The sequence below is a fragment of the Helianthus annuus genome, chromosome 14 (genome assembly GCF_002127325.2).
Source record: "Helianthus annuus cultivar XRQ/B chromosome 14, HanXRQr2.0-SUNRISE, whole genome shotgun sequence".
NCBI classification, from domain to species: Eukaryota; Viridiplantae; Streptophyta; class Magnoliopsida; order Asterales; family Asteraceae; genus Helianthus; species Helianthus annuus.
In genome coordinates this window covers 164,545,792-164,565,826 of record NC_035446.2, presented here as the reverse complement: position 1 = coordinate 164,565,826, position 20,035 = coordinate 164,545,792, and the positions used below count along the sequence as shown (strand labels likewise).

Below are 20,035 nucleotides of genomic sequence, written 5' to 3'. Positions count from 1 at the left end.
AAGCTCGAGCTCGGCTTGGTTCGAGCCTACTTACTTGAGCTCGAGCTCAAGCTCGGCTCGTGAGTAAAACCAAAAGCTCGGGCTTGGTTCAACTCTGCTCGAGTTATTTTGAGAATAACCTCAAACGAGCTAAAAGCTCGGCTCGGGCTCGCTTCAGTATCACTTAAACAAGCCAAAGCTCGACTAGAGCTTGACTCACCAATGTTATCATCATCATCATCATCATCATCATCATCATTATATATGTATATATATAATTTTGTTTGGACTCATTTAGGCTCGCGAGCCTAGACGAGCTTTGTATTTCAGGCTCGGGCTCGATAACTAAAGAGCTCTATTTTAGGCCCGAGCTCAGGCTCGTTAAGGCCTGGCTCGTTCGAGCTTTTAACCAAGCCGATAACAATTAGCTCTCGAGCCTCTATGCTTGTTTAAACCCGAATCTTTAATACGAGTTTAGAAGAAAATATTCAAGTAATTATATTTTTTTCAAAGAATACACAAAAAGTTTTTTAAATGTTTTTTAATTGACCATGTCTAACATGAATTTTCAACCATCATTCTTTCCAATATTATTCCTTGTTCATTTATTTGTAGTATGAATCTAGACTAGACTAGACTAGTTTGTTTTATTTATTATTTCCGTATTGTATTTAAAATTGCGAATTACGAATATTTGTCAAAATTCCTCTTTTTAATCCTATTTTAACATAGAAAAGTATGATATATGTATATACAAAAAAACATAATAAGAAAATGTGAATCTTGAATTGAAAGCGGTGGCGACATGAAACCCATGAACATTATAAAAACTTCTTCTTGTGTAGCTACTCACCGAAACTTTTTTTGGGCACGGGTCAATGTTCCATGATACATCCTTATCTTATCGCCCGTGATACTAGCCATTTTAACTTTTGTTGTAGGATTTTGATTATTTATTTGATTCTTGCAAATACAATACATATTTCATTTTATTAATTATCATCAATATGTATTATTTATTTATTTTATTTTTTGTATAAAATAGAGAGTAAAATATAAATATAATATAGCCGGATAAAGCATTGAACCGTATTGTACGTAGCAACACTATATTGTGCTAATCGACTAAGCCCAATGAGGACATCACGGATTTGTTTCCTATTATCCGGGTGGAGACTTCCTAGAAGGTCACTCATCCTTTTCTACTCCCATATGAACACGCTTAAATGTGGAGTTCTCTCATACAAAGCCAATGTGTCCAAATACACGAGAATGATGTGGGGTTAGCTAAGGAGTTACAAAAAGTTGTCTTTTCAATCTATACAGGTTTGGTGTTAATAGAATAAGAGACAACGTCTTGTAATTGTTACATAAAGCAATTTCCATAATTTTTAATAAACCGTATTTACCTTACAATTGTTATATTAAGCGCCAATTTAGCATATCTTTTAACTTCATCTCCTTTCTACCCATCTTTTCCCTCCATGCTCCTGAAAGTTCAAACCTACTTTTGTCAAGTGCGGCTGAGCGTGTTTGACCGAAAATCGTTGGAGTGTCTTCATACCGCCTTTTGCGCAAGGCGTTTCTAAAGCCATGAAGTATTGTAATTGGATTATCCAAATAAAAAAATATAAGGCGTTTTTGTTGCCATGAAGTATTGAAATTGGATTATCCAAACTTATAATACGAATTTGTGGATTCTCTTGGGTTGTGAATTGTGATCATAATAAAAATTTCTAAAACCAAAAACATCGCCATCCGTGGGACTCGAACCCACGACCACGTGGTTAAAAGCCACGCGCTCTACCAACTGAGCTAGAACGGCTGATGATCATACTTTCCTTAAAGAAAAATAAGAAGATTCGAATACTAAGATCTCTTCCTTATATTCCGGACAAAACATGGTTGCAGAACATGCTTTTCGATTTGTATCAAACAAAAACTCGTATGCATGCATTATAAACAAAAGATACTATGAACATTCAAGAAGGTAAACAAAGAATCCATGAAATATGCAAAGCAAATAGATATTAGAAAATGGAAACATATACATGCACATAATAAGACTCAGAATAACTTAACCCCGCGCACGTACTGGTAGCGACATTTCAGCATATTAAGACCTAAATCCCCCCCCCCCCCCCCCCACACACACATAGACCTTGATGCTAATGGCATGTAGTACCAGTGGTGGATCTAGAAGAAACAATTCACAAGATCAAATTGTTCATGTATAGAAAAACTTTAATATTTCGACATATCAGCAGATAGATATCTCTGAGCAATCTGAGGTTCAATCTCTGCAACTGAATTGTATTTAAACTTGCATATGTATAGAAAAACTTTAATATTTCGACGAGACCATGTTTTTTTGTTAGTACGGGATATTATTTCATTTTCAAGGATTATATGTCAGGTTTATTTTTCACATTAAGATCAAATTGTTCATGATAACATATTTCTTTGCTATAATGTTCATGATGAAAATCCCCAACGACTTGCAGGCATTTATCATCTTCTAACTGTTGCATTTTGACCGATCGATTGTTCTAGAATACAGTATAATTTACCACACTCAAATTCTAGACATGAAAAGAACAGCAAAAGCACACGGATTGCTTAAGTTTAGGTTATGTAGGACCAACAGTTGTTTTATAAACTCTTTGGCGGAAAAACTAGAGAAAATGGTTGGCAGGAAACCGCTTAACTTTTTATGCAATTTTCACATTTTTTTTGTTACACCTTCTGAAATTACAAATCATGACTGTACAAGTACTCTATGGTCTCTCACTCTTTCAAACACTACCACCTCTAGAAGCCACCTGCCTAGCGTTACCAACATTTTTGTTGCCATTATGTTTCCGACCCGTTTCTTTTCTACAACTATCCCACCCTTTTTGCAATTCTTGAAGTTGTTCCAACACATTGACCAACTCATCAGCAGTCGGTCTGCACTTTGGTTCTCTCGAGAGACACTTCATTGCAAGAACTGCAGCTCTCGTTGCTACTTCCGAAGAGTACTGACCGACGATCCGCTGGTCCATTATGTGAAGAACCCTTCTTTTGCTTGTCAAATAAGGCCTAGCATAGTCTACCAACACTTGTTCGTTCGATGGACGGTTTTTGTCAATGCATCGTCTTCCTGTCATGATTTCAAGAAGAACCACCCCAAAACTGTAGATGTCGCTTCGTTCAGTTAAGTGACCTTCATAAAGAAATGAGAGTATTTAATCATAGATATCCTTAAGCTAAAAAAGATTCCAAAAAATTAGTCCATAATTGAATTGTCAAAATGGGCTACCCTAATGGGTTGGGTTCACACTAAAAAGAGTATTTTTTTTTAAGTGTGAGTGGATACAGATTGGGCTGACCCAAAAAACTATTTTGTTTAATTTTTAAGTTTAAATAAATTATGTGATGGATATAATATATTACTATAATAATAATAAGAGATAATTACTGTTTTTGTCCCTATGGTTTGTCAAAAATCACTATTTCAGTCCATTAGTTTAAAAATTGCGATTTCAGTCCCTGTGGTTTCACTTTTGTAACCGTTTTAGTCCACCCCGTAACCATTTCAGTCCCTATACTTACAGAATAAATGGATTGAAATGGTTATAAAAGTGAAACCACATGGACTGAAATGGTAATGAAAGTGAAACCACAGGGACTGAAATCGCAATTTTTAAACTAATGGACTGAAATAGTGATTTTTGACAAACCACAAGGACGAAAACAGTAATTAACTCTAATAATTAATATTTGTCAAAATAGTTTACCTGTTGCCATATACTCAGGGGCTGCATATCCATAAGTACCCATGACCCTTGTGGATACATGACTTTTCCCATCCAACGGCCCGTCCTTAGCCAACCCAAAGTCAGATAATTTTGCATTGTAGTCCTGAAAAAAAAAAATACAAGCAACACTAGTCAAATATCGTGTTAAAAAGGTAAACATAAAAAATTTGTTATGCGACGAATTGGAGACATACAGAATCAATCAAGATATTTGAACACTTGAAATCACGATATATCACGTTCGCTTCTGGGCTATGAAGATACGCAAGCCCCTTAGCAGCGCCAAGAGCAGCCTTTAAACGCAGGTTCCACGAAAGAGGTTGAAAGTAAGAACTCCCTGTTTCCAATTCAACTACCATTAGTAACCGAATTTTAAGCAAATTTAACATTTAACAATGGAAAGAATCCTTACTCCTAAAAAGATGGTTTTCCAAGCTGCCACGTGACATGAACTCGTACACAAGGAGCCTTTGGTCATCCTCTAGGCAGTAACCGATTAACTGTACCAGATTCGGATGATATAGCTGCCCCAAATAATTAATTTCCGTCTGTAACATTAACAATTTAACATATTACAAGTAATTAGTTTACTCAAACTATCTGTTTTTTAATCAAAATATCGAACTGTATAGAGTGACACTTACCAACCATTCTTGGTGACCTTGAAGACCGTCTTGATTCAATCTTTTTACAGCAATAACAGTTCCTGTGCCGGGTTTGGCTGCTATAAGTGACTGCTCGTCTATCCAACCTTTAAAAACTAAACCGAAACCGCCTTCACCCAACACACTATCGGGCCGGAAGTTCCTGGTGGCTGTTTTAAGTACTTGGAAACTAAACGATTTCAAATTCGCCGATCGCAAAATCTCATCTTGGCTTCGCGGGCTAGGTGGTACTGTTGCAGATGTAACCTTAACTGTCAAAACACATAAAAAAGAACATTAATTGATGTGATTGTAATTGTTAACATTAAAAAGAACACTTATTGATGTGACTGTGATTAGTATATGCACTCACCTTCATGGCAAGAACTTTCTATTTTCAACCCAACACTGAAACAAGAACCCATTTGAATCTTTTTACTTGTGATTCAAATTACAGGTTGTATAAAGGAAAGACAATGAGAGAATATATGTGTTGTTATGTTTCTGTATGAATCAGTAATGAGACTGTGAAAACAACTCATTGAGGAATTATATCAAACAGTTGGTGGGGGTGTGAACATATACATGAAAGTCTACATGTATAGGGTTGGCATCACGAGAACCTTTCTTGAATAAAGCCAATGACAGAAGAGTTGACTTATAATCCATTAATTCATCACTGCAACTTGCTTTCTCTATGAAAAATACGTCAAATACCATCTATAATTTTCAATTAAAGTATTAAACAAGTGTCTAATTTGTCAATTTGAATAAGGAAATAGATTGTTTAAGGTTAAATTGTTGGTGGAAAATGAAGGAATCGAAGGAAGAGTTCAATGATCGGATTAAATTAGTGACATTTTTTAAGACTTTGATTTATAAAACCGGGAAGAAGACAAAAGGTTGATGCCATGCCATGAGGGTCAACAACTTGCTTAAAACCCTTTCAAGATACATTGAGGGCATGTTTGGCTAAGCTTTTTGAAACAACTTATTGACTTATTGGCTTTTTGAAAAGTCATAAGCTTCAAAATGATGTTTGGCAATGAAGGTGTTTGTGAGAGGAAAAGTGACTTTTTCAAAAGTCACTCCATACCGACTTTTCCAAAAAGCCAATAAGTTGTTTCAAAAAGCTTAGCCAAACATGCCCTGAGTCGGGTCACTCGGATTCAAGTTTTGAGATTTCCTTATCTTCGTTATCAGAATTCAGAACAAGGGATGTGATTACTACAATATCCATCCGTACCCGTACTTAAAATACCAATATCAAATTTGAATAAAATTTAGTATCAAATACCTTACTGAATATATTGGTACGAATATGGGTTTTTCGGTATGATACTTGCTTTGATATTAGTTTGTTTTTATTTTTGTTTTTGAGCACTAGTACCGGTACTAAATAGGTAAAATCGGCACGAATAATAATATAGTACAAGTACCAAATAGGTAAAACTGATACGAGTACCAATACGATTCGGGTACCAGATAGATAAAATCAATACGAGTACCGTAAATATCTTAATACGAAATAAAACATAATATGAAAAAAAAAAACTTTTAAAGGTCTATATAAAATTCGGTACCGGTACCCTCTTTTTACTCGTAACAAAAGTATCGAATACCAAAATCAATAAAACTAGATACTGATACATGTACCGAATACCTAAAATCAATACGATACTTGTACGGTACGATTACGGATATAGGTATTTAGAAAGAAGAAAAGAAAAAGCTAATCCCTATTCCTTTGGCACAAAATATTTTATTAGTTATTAGATTTAGAGCAAATATCATAAAAATATTATATTTTCTGGTTTTTTTTTATCACAAAACCACTTAACAATTTTTTCACATAAAAAATACTACATTTTATGTTTTTTTCTAACAAAAATTACTTAACGTTTTTTTACACCTAAAAGTCACTCCACATGTTTTGCTGACTTGTTATCGACGACTCACATCATACAAGTCACAAGCCAATTCATTGTTGTGGACTTGGTTTGTTCATTTTAGGATTCTCTTTGCTATGTTTCTATTTGGTTCAATAATATTTGAAAATGAAACAACTTAATAATAATAATAATAATAATAATAATAATAATAATAATAATAATAATAATAATGATAATAATAATAATACGTTATATGTTTTTACTAGGTTATAACCCCGTGTATTACACGGGATGTTTTATTATATAGTATACTATAGATAAAAATTTAGATTGATATAAATAGATTATTTTATTGTAGCAAAATTTGTTAACGAAGTCTCAATAAATTTAACCCATTATTTAAAACTCCGTAAATGTATAAATGATAAATAATATTAATTAGAGTAAATTACGATTTTGACCCCTGTGGTTATATCACTTTTACCCATTTAGCCCAAAAAAGAATTTTTTAATAACTGAGCCCTCAACATCTTTTTTTCTAACCCTTTTGGCCCCTAACACTAACCTCATCCATTAAATGTTAGGGGCCAAAAGGATTAGAAAAAAGACGTTAGGGGCCAAAAAGATTAGAAAAAAAGTTGGGGGCTCAGATGTAAAAAATTCTTTTTGGGCTAAAAGAGTAAAAGTGATATAACCACAGAGGCCAAAACCGTAATTTACTCTATTAGTTAAATAAATAATATTATAAATGAGAAGAGCTTAAACTAAATAATAATTATCCATAAGAATTTAAACTAAATAATATTTAGTAGGAGGATTATCTATAATAATTAAAAAAGATTAAACTAAAATAATACTTATCTATAAAAGATGGCCTAATATGATGACAAGTGTCCAAAATTGGTTTCTTTTATTATATAGTATAGATATAGATTTTGTTTATTTTCAATCTTATTTTGTTTAAAAAAAGTAATAATATTACAATTCCTTTTACACTACAAAACTATACAAGTCAAAATTATAGACATTATCATACAAAGCTTTCGCTTAAATAATACATCAAAATTGATTATTCTCTCAAAGTCTTAAAGTTTTTATAGTATATTATTATATCTTTGTCACAGCTTTTTTCATTTTTTTCATTCACAGTGAAGTTTAATATTGTATAGTTGCTTGAAAGAACAAAACACACCAAAGTTTTGGTTGACTTTTCTCTTGCGACTCACTTCACAACAACTCACCATTTGATTTTTTAGTCTTTCTTCTAACTTGTGGTATGTTAGTAAATTCAAATTAAGTATATTGATTTCAATTTGTCACAAATATCACCTATGCATCTGAAATGTTTGTAGGTCATGTAAAATTAATCTAAATTCCACCTTATGTCTCAAATGTATGCAAGGATGTAACTACCATCAAAACAATGTGAGGTATAAATTATAAATAAATGCATTATGTATCAAAACAGGTCAATGTATCTTTTGTAACTTTGATTATTATTATTTATTAATACACACTTTTATAACTCGGGTCATCAAACATGTAATTTAGGATCTCAAACAACATGTTCATTTAATTCAAGAGGATGACGAGAATTACCATTCATGAGATGTGATGTTAATGACTAAGGATGCGAGAAAGTTGCATTGGAGGCGCGTTGGTTGCGTCTTTCCATAATCCCGTAAACATGGTTCATCGAAGATCTAGTAGATGATAAAGGTGAGCGAGAAGTGTAGAAAGGTGGACAATGCGCTAAATACCAATGGATGATAATGGGTGGACGAGAAGAGTAGAAGACTTTTACTCTCGAGGGGGCTCAACGTTTGTCATGATGTACATAGACTTTTTGTATTGTATAAAGAAACCATGAAGTGTACTGCTCAGGAGAGCAATTGAGCGTTGATATTTTTGGGTCATTGCAAGTTTCTGAACATGTTAAGCTATTGAGTATTGACACTAAATAAATAATATTGTTTTGTGAACTTTTATGTTAGTTTTTCACATCATATAGGCGGTTGGTTAAACATATGTTATAATATCAGGATTCGAGAATAACAAATTACTACACATGAGATCTCCACTCACACGTTTGACCAATTGTTAGTTCCATGAGACATGTTAGACGTTGTTTAGTTTGCCAACGACACAATAAACCTGACCCTACATAGTGAGATGTGATTTTTTGTGTATGTGTAGTGTTCTAAGATACATGTTAGGTGTTGTTCCGTATGACAACAACACACTAAGTTTTACCCAATATTTTAGGACGCTGATATTGTACGTGTATTTTGTAGTAAAGTTTTTTTTTTTTGTTTTTTTGTTTATGTAAGAAAGTAAATGTATAATACTGACTATATAATTACAATTAATTAGTCTCTCAACATGATGCCTACAAGTCAATTCTTACGCCTTCTCACACTTCTCACGAAAATGCCCTTTTTACAGGATCCTAAGACTATATATATATTAACACATCATGAACTTGTACCTCTGCTTGTTTGAACTTGTCATATTTCACAACAACATAAGAAGTATTAAAATGGTAGAAACATATCATATCATAAAACGTTGGTCGACTTTGTCTCACAAGCTTACATAAACAATCAAATAATTAGGAAAGTCAAGATGAAATACCAAAGTAACACCGACTATTAACTTTGAAGAAAAAACGTACATGAGGAGAAATGTGGGTCAAATTGTTATAATGTATTCATTTACGTTTTTATTAATTTGTTTTTTAGATGAAACAACTATATCAGAACTACAAAATAAACAACTATATGATGATCTAAAATAGCATTTGAATTTAATTCCATTGAAACGATTACCCAACCCTTTATCCCCCCGGACCCCCCCCCCCCCCTCTCTCTCTCTCTCTCGAAGTCTATTCACAAGGATGCATCTTCCCCTTCTTTCCTCGTATCAGTTGTCACGTACTCATCTCCCTCCTATCCTCTAAGCGAGCTCATGAACGTTTTTTATGGAAACCCGTTACATATGCTCTAATAGTAACTTTATAATGCTTAATTATTAAATCATATCACTAAGTATTTATGTTTTGTAAAAGTTATATCAACTTTCAAACTTGAAATAAATAAATAAGACATCATTAAAAGTAGATGTGTCTTCTGTTTATTGCATCTACATTTTTAATTGCCCTATTAAAAGGTATGACATAATATGCTGATATTATACACAATACATCACGCATGCCCTTTGAAAACTCCAAATGGTACGTACCCCATTAAAATTGCGTTAACAAACCTTCAATTTATCTGTCACTATCCAATATGTTATTTGTACAACTTGTCTACATGATTCAATTTATCTGTCACTATCCAACATGTTATTTGTACAACTTGTCTACATGAATTTACTATATTTTATAGTCTCTCAACATAAATGTCTAATTTATATTTTACTCTATTTAAATTGATAGAATAAACCTATTTTTTTACAAATATGTATTTATGATAAGGTGGACGTGGAAGTGGTCATATGAATTATTTTGATTATGTACATATAATATCGGATTAAAGTAGAGTTTCCATGTTGAACATTTTATTTCCATTATAGTTACTGATTTATTTCACTTGTTAACTTGTACGTTTAACATTTAAGTTAGTTTTTTAGTTTATATTATTATTATTATTATTATTATTATTATTATTATTATTATTATTATTATTATCTTTATCATAATTACCATTAGGAAAAATTACAAGTTTTGTCATTTATCTTTATACCACTTTTCAGGCGATGTCCTTTTTAACGAATGTTGACAGACTGTGTCCGTTACTAGGTATTTTGTTGCAAGTTTAGTCCTTTACACCCAACTCAGTTAAAAAACTCTGTTAATTGTTGGGTGTAAAGGACTAAACTTGCAACAAAATACCTAGGTAAAGGACTAAACTTGCAACAAAATACCTAGTAAAGGACACCGACTGTCAACAATTAATAGGGTTTTTTAACTGGGTTGGGTGTAAAGGACTAAAGTTGCAACAAAATACATAGTAAAGGACACCGTCTGTCAACATTCGTTAAAAAGGAAACCGCCTGAAAAATGGTATAAAGATAAAGGACAAAACTTGTAATTTTTCCTTACCATTATAATTATATATATAGGGTGGAGATACAATAGGAAGTTTATTTGGCTAGGAAGGCTAGGAAGTGATCTTGACCATCCATTAAGTTAATCAAGGGTTAAGATTAAATCAGGGAAATTGAAAGGAAGAAAAGAGGCGCGTGAGTTTGTTCAAGGGCATTCTAGTCAATCAAAGCCATTAGTTTCTCTCTCCTCCAATTCCCCCCCCCCCCAGTTTTTAAACGTTAATAACTCTTTCATATGACATTGTTTTTTTTATAAAAATTGTACCAAAAAAACGAATGTTTTTTTATCTTTAAAACGAGTATACTATTGCTATATTTAAAAAAAAAATTTAAACCCAGTTGTGTAAAACGCAATAGAAAAACCACCGGTTACGTAAAACGCAATGAAAAAAAAAAACTAAAAAATGACATTTTTCTAAAACGCAATGCACCAAAAACACAAATAAATGACTTATTTGTAAAACGCAATGGCCAGAAAACACAAAGAAATGTCTTATTTCTAAAACGCAATAGACTGAAAACACATAAAAAAGTGTTTTACTGTCACACCCCAACCAATGGCGGAAACATCGGGATGAGACGAAGTGTGAAGATTGCTCGAGACATCATAACGCTAATAATTGTGACAAGTATTTAAATAATCATTTCATTTCATTTCTAAAGAATCAAGTACAAGGTTTTGAAACAAAGTACAACAACATGAATAATAAAATGATACAATACAATTACAATTCTTTCTAAGTGTGTATCTAAGCATCCTACTAGATTCCATGCATCGTCAACATCCACCTGTAACATGTTAAAATAAAGTTCAATGCAAAAGCAAAGGCGAGTATACACGTTTGATACGTACATAGCAAAAGATAAGTTTTGAACAATTCCTCATAGCAAGCATGTGATTCAAGATAAGCCTTTAAATATGGTATGTGTCTAACATATCAAACCAAGGAAACGCAATATGCTCATGACATAACCGAGATAAAGGGGCGGGTCGTTAATCCTATAGCGCTACATATGTCACGGTTTGGCTCGTACGAAGTTAATGATAAATTCAACACATAAGATAAGTCCAAGTTTAAAGCATCAAGCCATCACGTATACAAGCATGTTGTAGGAATGTTCATGTGTTTAAGCAAAATGTTCATGTGTAAGTTTGTTGATAGATAAACATGTTACACCCCAAAAGTGGTAAAAGTAAAAAAAGGGGGAAATACGAGTATACTCACAAAGTTTGCATATGCTTTCCAATTATCCAATTATTGACGAGTTGATGAGGTTAGAAGATTGAATGTGTAGGGTTAAAGTTCAAGTATGCTTAGAGTCGAGATTCGGTATTTAAAACAACATAAAAGTAAGATATGAGAATAGCATGTGAAAATAATCATCTTCAACACTTAACACTTGTATGACACTTGGTAACCACAAGGGTTATGATAATGTTTTCATGAGTTGAACACCCATAAGAATCACAACAAGGTTTAGGTCTTAGGTGATGTTCTACTACTTTAACATATAAACATAAGTTCAACATCAAATGTTCGAATGAGTGTATATATATATCTAGGTTAAGTACTACATATTATTTAGTCCAATAATTCAAGTAGGATGTAGAAGATTAGAATCTTCATTTAGGCACCTCGTGTTATCATAGATGTCATGTATGGGGTAGGAAGGACATGCTTCCATTTAGGAACCCCTTGAATGTTCACCACTTCACTTGGTGTAACAACAACCAAGGAGGGTCACGAACTAGGATTTGTACAATAACATAAACAACCTAACTATAGAGAAATCATTAAATCACGTGAGGATTGTATGTAGGACAACCCAAGTTGTTCCCTAATCACTCATGTATCAAAGGCTATGTTTGACATGATTTGTGGGTTGAAACCCTAGACAAAACACCAAGTTTATGAGGTTTAATCCTCTAATTTTAGATGTCTCAACCTTGTTTTTAAGCTTAACCAACCATGGGATAAGTTGTAAGCATTAGGACATAGGTATGAGATGTGTTGAACACAAGTTACATATGTATAAACAAGTTTTTGATGAACATAAAAACAAACAGAAAGTTTATGGATGATTTCGGGGCATTTCCAGGTCTGATTTCTCCAAGGAGAAGTCTAGGAATCGAACCCCATGATTATCCAAGTAAGTAGGAAAAAGAATCAATTGATTTCGTTAAGAAATGAGTGAGTTATGCTCATTTTCGTGAAGGGGTGTCAATCTGCTCGAACCTTTGCTTTCAGCTACGGTTTGGAGGATGTTTTGAGAGTTTTTAGTGTTGCAAAAGTGGTAGAGAGGCTGGTTATAAGTGGTATTTATAAGGGGAAGGATTAGGGTTTCAATGGGTTGGGCTTTGGAAGTGTTTAGAAGGGGTTACACCTTGAAACTAGCCCACAAAACCCAACTATATGGGGCTGAATTTTGCTGAATTGGGGCTGCCATATTTCTTTATTTTTTTATTTTTTTAAAACATTATAATGAGTAATTTTGTTAGTTAAGTTGTGTAATAATATGCAACAATGTTTCCCCTAACTTGTAACAAGGTGAAATATGAAATAAAACATGATTTAACTAGGTAAAAAGTGTAATGTACAAGTATGTAACATGTTTGTAAGTGACAAGTATATGTCACATATTAGATGATTAACCGTTGTATAAATAAGCATATTATTAGGGGTTTTTAGTATCAACAATTTAAGGACAAGCATGGACATGCATCGTGAATAAGTATCGTATAAGTATGAATTGCAAATAAAGATTCGATGTACAATGAATTCGAACGTATGAACATGTATGAATATGTAGATGGTGAATTTAAAGAAATACAAATTTTATTTATGATCCAAGTCTCGGATTTTACAACGAGAAGACGACTATAATAATACAAGATTTCCAAAAATAGCATTACAAGGCGAGCTTTCTAATTATGGAAAGTACGTAGAAGCAGGGCGTTACAGTCTCCCCTCCTTTAGGAAATTTCGTCCCGAAATTTATTCAAGAGGAAGACTTGAAAGAGTTTTGGCAAAAGGTGACTATTAAGAATTGAGACTTGAAAATTTTGAAACGTAAAAAGTATGAAATTTTGAAGGATGACAAGATAGGTTTGCAAAGGAGTTCGTTTGTCTAAAATGATTTGAGGTACCAAACATAATTGGAAAAGTATAGTTGCGTATATGGAATTGAACGATTGACTCTTAATAAACGAATGCAAGTATAAGAATGGCATATGTATTGGATAGACAAAAGTAGCATGCTAAGAATGAAGTCTCGTCATGGATAATCGGATATAGCGCGTTTGTGAGTTGTTTAAAGTTTGAATTAGGTCTAAAAGGTCTGCAAAACACTGATTTTCTCATGACACGTCTTACGAAAGTTTGGTAACATGATGAAAACACTTATGTATAAGAAGTACCAGCGGCGTATCCACCATGTTTTGACCACATTACGTCCGTTTCGTGTTCGGTGTCATGTTACGTTCCGTGTCTTACCATACACAGTAGTACACTCTATGGTTTTTCATGAGCCAATCACTATAATCCCGTGTGCACCCGCGGTTATCTTGATCGTCGCATGATCCGCATAGCTTGTACTAGTTGTGTATGAATTGGGGTATACATAAAAAGTTTAGAATGTGTACGTACAAGAATACGATATATAAGCAAGTCCATGTTTAAGTATGTGTGGGACCCACGCAAGCTAATCCCTCAGGTTACGCTCGCGTATAGGTACGAATGTATGAATCATGAGTATAAGCAAAATTATGAGCATAAGTATAAGTTTAAGTATGAATATACACGTAAGTATGGGTATCAAACATACGCGTAGTATGAGTATACGTGTAAGCATGAAACGTATAAATATAATTAAAATCATAAAACGCATGAGTACAAGTATGAATACGATTACAAGTATAAGCATAAAATGTGTTGTTATGAATATGAGTGAGAGGGTGAGTACAAATACTATTGATTACGTATATAGTATTAATTGAAACATAACAAAGTTACGTATGTAAGAGTGCTCAAAAGGTTGAGTATGTAGATACGAACGATATAAGTGAAATTGTTGCGATGAAGCGACAAAACGTGTATGATGACATGCATGTATAGTTGTTTAAACGAAACGTTGAGTTTATTGAATCAAATTTAGATTGGGCTTGGTTTAAAAAGGTAGAATATAGTTTGCATATGTAAGAGGATATAAAGTACTTATTGGTCATGCATATCGTATTTTGTAATGAATGGAAATGCTACCTTTGTTTTAAAAGAGTTTACGAAATCCGAAGATGGTCGGTCCCCATGGAGTCTTCTTACCCACGTGTCTTGAAAAATAGGTGTAGGAAAAGGTAAGTTCGTTTCATCAAAACAAGAAATTTTGGAGTTTTTGTGAATACGTTGATCCTTGGAAAAGGGATTTATCAAAGGTCTTAGTGTTCATTTTAAAGGGTTTTGACAAATGGTTCGTTGATGTTGGAAATATTCTTTGGTAAAACGATCTCATAATATCTATAAGATCCTATAGGTAATTGAGAAAGGTTGGTTTGGTTTCAATTAAGAATGGAAGTCTCTAGTATGACGATATAATGTGAGCAAGTTTTAGTGATTAAGTCGAATACGAAGTTCATGGGCAAGAGTTTCATTGGGCCGATTAAATTGATAGGTAGCATTTCGTAAGGTTTTGAAGTTTGCGTAATAAAATGTTTTAAGACATGATTAAGAATCTCGTGTATATGAGTTGAGTACGTTTTGACAAATCAATGTATTTTGAAATCGGTATGAGTGGGTATTTTGAATAATGATAAACAATTTGGGTATAAAATATGATCGAGTTTGCATAATAAGATATTTTGAAGAGACGTTTTGGTAACGATCACCTAGGTAAGGGAATCACCCCTAACTCGTTGGTGAGGTCGTTTTTAAGAAAAGGGGAGTGGAGTTAATCGTCAAGGTAAGGAAATCACTCCAATCTCGATGATACCTCTCCACTAGTTGTTACAAGGAATATGAATTTAAATTATATGAAAATCATGCATATACAAATGTATCGAAAAGGTTCGATATGTTGTGCGTGTGAAAAGAGAAATCAAGGTAAACTCGAGGTTGAAAGATTGTATCGTATAAAATGAACAATAGAAACACATGTTTGACCAAAGTTTGGAGTGTTCCAAACGGAACTTTGACTAACCAAAGTGGTCGAAAAGTCTTTTGAATTTGAGGAGCATGCTTTGGCCTAATAGGTAAAATACTCTCGCCGACAAGTCGGTTAACGGTATTTACCCTTCCGGTTACTACATGTCCCAAATCAATCGAAATTTCGAGACTTGGCGGGATTTAACAAAAATATCAAGGAGTGGAACTAGTCGCCAAGGTGCGGGTTTCACCCCTAACTTGACGATTTCGTATCCTAAGTGTGGTTGGTACTCGTCGGGTCAAAATTTAATTTCAACACTTTGACGAGGGTCCACTAGAGTTTGAAATTCGAATTTCTCCATCAAGGTGAGGATTTCACTCCTAACTTGGTGGTGAATTCCGTGTAAAAAGAAAAGTAGAAGGATTGAGAGTCATTCACCAAATTGTGGGTTTCACGCCTATTTTGGGTGAACTCGTCTCGTTTGTGTAATATGTGTGTTGTCGGATTTAGAATAGTCGAGTAAAACGCGTGAGGAAAAGTGTATATTAAAGATTAAACAAACAAGTATAACATGTCAAGAATATCACAATAAAAGTGAAATGATGAAACGAATATTAATGCATAAAAAGTATGTCAAGAACACACATAAAGGATAAGACGATGAAACAGGTATTAACACATAATAAAAATAAGTATAGCATGTTAAGTGTTAACGCATAAGTGACACATATGCTTACAAGATCAAGAGAATAAATAAAAGCAAATAAGATAGCATGCAAGTAGTTTTAAGTAAAAGGTACGAATAAGGCTCTAGAACTATAGACTAGGTTAAAGCATTCCTACTTTTCCTAATTCCCTATAGTTATGGCTCTGATACCAATCTGTCACACCCCAACCAATGGCGGAAACATCGGGATGAGACGAAGTGTGAAGATTGCTCGAGACATCATAACGCTAATAATTGTGACAAGTATTTAAATAATCATGTACAAGGTTTTGAAACAAAGTACAACAACATGAATAATAAAATGATACAATACAATTACAATTCTTTCTAAGTGTGTATCTAAGCATCCTACTAGATTCCATGCATCGTCAACATCCACCTGTAACATGTTAAAATAAAGTTCAATGCAAAAGTAAAGGCGAGTATACAAGTTTGATACGTACATAGCAAAAGATAAGTTTTGAACAATTCCTCATAGCAAGCATGTGATTCAAGATAAGCCTTTAAATATGGTATGTGTCTAACATATCAAACCAAGGAAACGCAATATGCTCATGACATAACCGAGATAAAGGGGCGGGTCGTTAATCCTATAACGCTACATATGTCACGGTTTGGCTCGTACGAAGTTAATGATAAATTCAACACATAAGATAAGTCCAAGTTTAAAGCATCAAGCCATCACGTATACAAGCATGTTGTAGGAATGTTCATGTGTTTAAGCAAAATGTTCATGTGTAAGTTTGTTGATAGATAAACATGTTACACCCCAAAAGTGGTAAAAGTAAAAAAAGGGGAAATACGAGTATACTCACAAAGTTTGCATATGCTTTCCAATTATCCAATTATTGACGAGTTGATGAGGTTAGAAGATTGAATGTTGTCACGGCCCCCGACCCGGTTTGACCCGTTTCAGGAGCCGCGGGACAGAAATCCCGTGATATTTATTTATGTGATTTTAGCAGCGGAAATTTTAACATCAGGATCGTTGTAAAGCTAAAACTTTTCCTGATTATTTTATTTCACAATTCGGGATAACCCCGATAATTTACAATACATAAGTTTTAGTGATAAATCCTTATTTCAAAACATATTTCTTTATTTTATACTGAGCCACTATTTCAAGCTTGAAATGCTCCTCAGCACTTTTCCTAATTTACAGTAAATCACCTGAAACATGTTTGAAAAAGGTTTTGTCAGCGGGGAAATACTGAGTGAATCATTCTATTTACTGAAAACGACACCTTTGTTATAATTTACAGTATCAAGAGTTTTTACATATGTTTATTATCAACCAAGTTTCAAGAATAGGTATTTGTCACAGACCAGCTCTGTGACTGTGGTCATATCACCATTGGCTGTCCCAATGAGTGACGCATATCACTTTAGGCTCGCCCACCTAATGTGAAGGAAACAATAATAATAATATTGTGCACAATACCCCACATACCGGCTGTAATTTGGTGATTACATAAACTTAATCACTGTAATTATAATTCTGAAAAATGATTTGGAGTATTGTAAAACAGTTAATAAAAAGAAGAATGACTCACATTGCAGATTTAGTATGGATAGAATATGATTTAGCCCTGTTAACCTAATTTCAACAATAATGCACACAAAACAGGGTTAGTGATCAATACAGCAGTTACGATAACTCACAAGATCAAATTCTCACAATGAACGACAAAGTGCGATACTTAAACTCATTCATCGAATTAACGACGAACGACAAAGTATAACCCTAATGTGGGCAGCACTTAAACATTCTTTGGATATATTGATCTCGGAAAATGAATCGTAATAGCGATCGAGTAATTACCCTGTTTTGCGGCAGCGTTTCGATATTAGTGTGTGTTGTGAACGATTTTTATGATATCTCAGAGCATAATTCGAGTTTGAACGTCGAATGAACAGCAAATTTCAAGTGCCAACATCACCTATTTATATCTGGAAAATGCTCCCCCTCGCGCCACGCGAAAGAGATATGTGTACCCGTCGCGTGGCGCGACGGGTCTACTTCCTAGCCTAGGTTGTTTTGTGTCCCAGATAGCTTTGCTGAGTAAATGTACGAATGATTTTCATTTCTACAGCAAAATTAGAAGATAAATATCCACTAGGGTTTAACCCCCCTGAGTTTTAGGGGCCCTGATCCTGATTCCGATTGTTTCGAAAATTTTAGGGTTAGTGCAGAATTATTTGGGTGTCTCAATTAGGGTTTCCTTATTGACTAATTATCATCCTAATTATGGATTTTAATGAGAATTGTTACATCCTCCCCACCTTAAGAAAAATCTCGTCCTCGAGATTTATTGAAATAGATGAGGGTATTTCCGCTTCATTTCTGACTCCAGTTCCCAAGTATATTCTGGTCCTCTCTTTGAATTCCATTTGACTTTCACCAGTACTAGTCGCTTGTGTTTGAGAAACTTGATTTTCTTATCTTCTATTTGTAAAGGTTTTTCTATAAATTTCAGCTTTTCATTTACCTCCACATCTTGAAGAGGTACTACCAAGGATTCGTCTGATAGACATTTCTTAAGATTGGATACATGAAATACATCATGTACTCCAGCTAGTTCTTCTGGTAGTTGTAAGCGATAAGCAACTGGTCCGATTTGTTGAATCACTGGGAATGGTCCAACATATCTTGGACTCAGTTTTCCTTTCTTACCGAATCGTACTACTCCTTTCCAAGGAGATACTTTTAAAAGTACTTTGTCTCCTATCTGGAATTCGAGTGGCTTGCGACGATTGTCTGCATAGCTTTTCTGGCGATCTCTGGCTGTTTTCAATCTTTCCTTGATTTGAGTTATCTTGTCTGTGGTTTCTTGCACGATTTCTGGACCTGATAATTGACTTTCTCCTATTTCCGCCCAACATACGGGTGTTCTGCACTTGCGTCCATACAGTGCTTCGAATGGAGCGGCTTTGATACTTGAGTGATAACTATTGTTATAGGAGAATTCGATTAATGGTAAATGGTTATCCCAATTACCTCCAAAGTCAATTACACATGCTCGGAGCATGTCTTCCAGAGTTTGGATCGTCCTTTCACTTTGTCCGTCCGTTTGTGGATGATATGCGGTACTTAGATTGAGTCGGGTTCCCATTGATTCTTGGAAACTTGTCCAGAAACGGGAAGTGAAACGACTATCTCTATCCGATACAATGGAGAGTGGAACTCCATGTAAGGATACTATTTCATCTACATACAATTTGGCTAACCTTTCCATACTAAAGGTTTCCTTTATTGGTAGAAAATGAGCTGATTTGGTTAATCGATCCACGATTACCCAAATGGCATCATTACCTTTTCTGGTCTTGGGTAACTTAGTAACAAAGTCCATTGTTATGAGTTCCCATTTCCATACAGGCATTTCTAACTGTGGTAGCAGACCTGAAGGTTTCTGATGTTCGGCTTTAACTTGTGAACAAGTTAGACACTTAGATACGTATTTGGCTATATCCTTCTTCATTCCTATCCACCAGAAATTCTTTCTTAAATCTTGGTACATCTTATTGTTTCCTGGATGGACAGTATACCTAGATTTATGAGCTTCGTCTAAAATCTTTGATCTTAAATTTCCTTGTTTAGGTACCCAAATTCTGCTGTTATGGAATTTCCAGATTCCATCCTTTCCTTGTTCTAATTCTTTTAGGTAACCTTTCATTCCTTCGGCATCGTCCTTGATTGCCGTTTCCTGAATTTCCTTCAATTGTTCCATTAAATCTACTTGTAGATTT

The 20,035-nt window shown here is 34.1% G+C and overlaps 1 protein-coding gene and 1 non-coding gene across 2 annotated transcripts; both read right to left on the bottom strand.

Moving 5' to 3' along the window:
• Positions 1-1,731: 1,731 nt before the first annotated feature.
• On the bottom strand, positions 1,732-1,804 carry TRNAK-UUU. The gene has a single exon. It is a non-coding gene; the product is annotated as a tRNA-Lys (tRNA).
• Positions 1,805-2,667: 863 nt separating this feature from the next.
• On the bottom strand, positions 2,668-5,335 carry LOC110916672 (receptor-like cytoplasmic kinase 176). The gene is made up of 6 exons (XM_022161368.2): positions 4,797-5,335; positions 4,424-4,695; positions 4,192-4,327; positions 3,974-4,116; positions 3,759-3,882; positions 2,668-3,184 (listed from the first exon to the last, which is right to left on the bottom strand). The coding sequence occupies exons 1-6, from the start codon at positions 4,846-4,848 to the stop codon at positions 2,775-2,777; spliced, it is 1,137 nt and encodes a 378-aa protein (XP_022017060.1). The 5' UTR covers positions 4,849-5,335; the 3' UTR covers positions 2,668-2,774.
• Positions 5,336-20,035: the final 14,700 nt, after the last annotated feature.

Coding starts and splice junctions, on each gene's coding strand:
- LOC110916672 (XM_022161368.2), bottom strand. CDS start 4,848: ATGGGTTCTTGTTTCAGTGTTGGGTTGAAAATAGAAAGTTCTTGCCAT. Junction 3,883..3,973: donor CAAATATCTTGATTGATTCT/GTATGTCTCCAA, acceptor TTTTTTTTTCAG/GACTACAATGCAAAATTATC. Junction 3,185..3,758: donor CCCTGAGTATATGGCAACAG/GTAAACTATTTT, acceptor TTCTTTATGAAG/GTCACTTAACTGAACGAAGC.